Here is a 3,210-nt window from a genome sequence, read left to right as displayed (position 1 = left end):
ATGACAGGATCACTGATCACTGCATCCCAGTCGGTGGGAAACTTCCAGACTCTGCAACTAAATACACAAGTAGGATTGTGGGAGATTAAAATGGTGTCACCAAATCCCTACACACTGAAGGTTGTAGGTGAGGCCTCTGTGATTATGTGGTGAATCATATAATGAATGTTAGGTTGAATGAATGTTGGCCAGAGTAATTGGACCACCTTAGGCATACAGTACTTGATTGAATTTTTTTCTTTGTCCTGAAGGTGCTAATGCCAGCATGATGGTGACGATAAGTGGGAGTGACTCCGCCATAGTGAGAGAAGTCACTCTGGTTGAATCATTGGGTTCAGGGATGGTTAACGGCACCATAGAGACTCAGAGTGAGAGAAACGTCTTAATTCGGTTTGACAAGATACCATCAGCTAGGTTTGCGGTACTTGTGAAGGGACAGATCAGTAACGCCTCCACCAAAGCTTCCTCAGTGCCCTTCCAAAGGCAGTCATCCACCACCATCAGATCTTCTAATGTGACTGTTACTGTTGTAAGTGCACCTGTCTGAAAACCTGTGGTGTGCCCTTTAAGGTGCAGTTGTCTTCTCACTGTACTCCTAAAACTGATTGTTTTTCCATTTTTCTTTTGTTTTTAGACAGATACAAACGGTGTCTTAGTACCAGGAACACCACGATTACTTCCCTTCTCTGTGACGACCAGCGGTGCAGGAGGAAACTTCATCATCCAAGCTACCAATGACCAAGGTTTTAGTTCAACTTTCCCATCTAGTTTATCCCTGGAAGCTGGCGGCAGTGCCTATGGTATAGTGACCATCACGGCGCCTCCAGACACCACGTCTGGTACGAGCGTCACCTTGACCATTGGGGCCGAGGCTCCAGGAGGAGCAGATACAAACTATGCTGTGCTAACAATGGTAACTCTCCAGTTGAGGAAGAAAATTGCAATTCTGTTACATGCTAAAGAAATGAATAATCATTCTGCTGTAGCTTATTTAACCATTGGGTTTATTGCGTGAATTATTGTAAAACTTTATCTAATTTGTTTTCTCCTTATAGGAGACTGTTACTCAGCCAATGTCTGCTGCTCAGCCTACTGTCCAACTGCTCTTACAATTGCAGCTTGTCATTGTGGGAGCTGTCTCTTCAGGTGACTGGTGGGTTTAATGGGACGGGCATTGATGTTGTTAGAGTCACACAAGGCAGTGGTATCTTGAACACCAGCCTGGCCACCAGCAATGTGAACACAACACTGGTGTCCTATAGGGCGTCTTGTTGTTCACCAAATGTGGAGCTGTTGATTGGGGATCAGGCGGGTAATGTAGGCATCTGTTCCTACACTGTCCAGAATAACTTCACCACCACCACACAAGCATCTGGAACTGCAGCTACCAGCAACACATAAACTGTTACATCTTTTTCTGCCAAAGCTGTTCAGTCTTTTCTTCTATGCCTCAGCATCTCGATTCCTGGGCTCACTTTACCATGAGAAATAGGGACTAACAGAGTTAACATGTTAGTGTGGGGAAGAGTTACATTTTAAAATGTCCTTTCAGCCTTGGAAAATTTGACCAACATATGCATACTAAAAATTACTGGAACATACTGTATACTCTGTTGCCGGTTTAAAGAACCATGGAACAACTGAATATACTGTCTATTACTAGAACAGCTTATTTGTGAAGGAAGGTTGTAATGTTATATTACATCTATTATGAGAGATGTTTCTCATAATTGGTCTGCTCATGTTGATATATGGATTTACAGTGTGATTTATAGGTGAACATTAACTGGCAAGTGATATTAAAAACTTTGATCTTTATTAACTACATGTATTATCTGCTTTATAGAGTACCTGGGCTGTATGTATTATGATTAATACATAGTTCATGTGAACATCTCAGTTTGATACTTTTACCACAGATCACTATGATTCAGGTTTGGCATTGTTGATTAAATGTTTACATTTATTTGATCGTTTAAAATGATACATTTGAGGCTTTATTCTTGTACAGATGACTAAGAGGTATAAGGGATGATGCAATAAAGCTAAAACAGTTATGTCCACTGTGGGGAAGAGGTGACAGACAACATTGTATTATCAAAAGGTAAGAACTGTATTGTATGGATTCATAAATGGCAACAAATCAATACTCTTTAATAAACATGTTTGTATTAGAATTAATTCCTCTATTTCCAGTGTCATTCTTAGAAGAATGGTGTTCATTCCTCCAGTAGTGTTCAGAGACCAACAGTCAATGTCAAGGTGCAGTGAAGCTTTTTCCTGATGACCCAGCACCTTAATGAGACACTAAACATTGTTTTTTTTTCCTTTAAAATTGTCACCCATCTGTATTTGTATCCCACCATTATGAACAATATTCCAATCCAGTTCACCAGGTCAAACAGATTTGAAGATTTCTCTTGTAGTTACATGACTAGAGTCTTCACAACTGTGGTCCAGGCACATGCAGTTGTAACAGCATGGACAAAATGTGAGGTACTCTGCTTTGACCCCACCAGTAGGGGATATCCCATCTTGGCCAAAATTTCAGCAGCATTTAAAAAGAAAAAAAAGGGTACTTTGGTTTCAAAATGGTGATTTTTAGGTCTGCTTGTCTTTTTGACCTTGTTCTGGGCTGTTTTTTCAATAAAACTATTACAACTCAAACTTTCTTTTAATGTTTTATTATAAATTTAAGGCACTCATTCAGTTCTTCACTGTACTCCAGCATGAGCCACATCTGGAAGAATGGAACCTCTGAAATGGAAAATGATTAAGCCACAAGTTTTTACAAAAATTGCCATTAAATACTTGCTCTTACCTCTGTTCTCATGAGGGGTTGACAGGACTAGTCCATTTTTCCACAGTGAAGGGCTGTTTCTAACAATGTCAAGATAATCTTGGATTGGAGGCTGTGGTAGAAAGACAAAATTGATCCCCAGTAATATGAAAATAGCAAAGGTTATTCATCTGTATAAATCTGGTGATAAGCACAACTTCACAACTTATAGACCGGTTTCTCTGTTGTCACAATTTTCAAAAATTCTGGAAAAACTCTTTAATAACAGATTAGATACATTTATTGACAAACATAAAATCCTCTCTGATTGCCAATACGGTTTTAGGTCAAACCGATTGACATCTTTGGCCATTGCCGACCTGATGGAGGACATTACAAGTGCTATGGATGAGAAGAAATACACGATGGGG

At 39.8% G+C, this 3,210-nt stretch overlaps 1 protein-coding gene across 1 annotated transcript; it reads left to right on the top strand.

Moving 5' to 3' along the window:
* On the top strand, positions 1 to 1,401 carry LOC109970471 (uncharacterized). Its single transcript, XM_020618038.1, has 5 exons — positions 1 to 127; positions 252 to 529; positions 635 to 913; positions 1,056 to 1,153; positions 1,263 to 1,401. The coding sequence occupies exons 1-5, from the start codon at positions 1 to 3 to the stop codon at positions 1,399 to 1,401; spliced, it is 921 nt and encodes a 306-aa protein (XP_020473694.1).
* The last annotated feature ends 1,809 nt before the right edge of the window (positions 1,402 to 3,210 follow it).

The sequence above is a fragment of the Monopterus albus genome, unplaced genomic scaffold, assembly GCF_001952655.1.
Source record: "Monopterus albus unplaced genomic scaffold, M_albus_1.0 scaffold199.1, whole genome shotgun sequence".
Lineage (NCBI taxonomy): Eukaryota > Metazoa > Chordata > Actinopteri > Synbranchiformes > Synbranchidae > Monopterus > Monopterus albus.
Note: the sequence above shows the minus strand (reverse complement) of the source record. Positions and strands in the feature narration are given on the sequence as shown.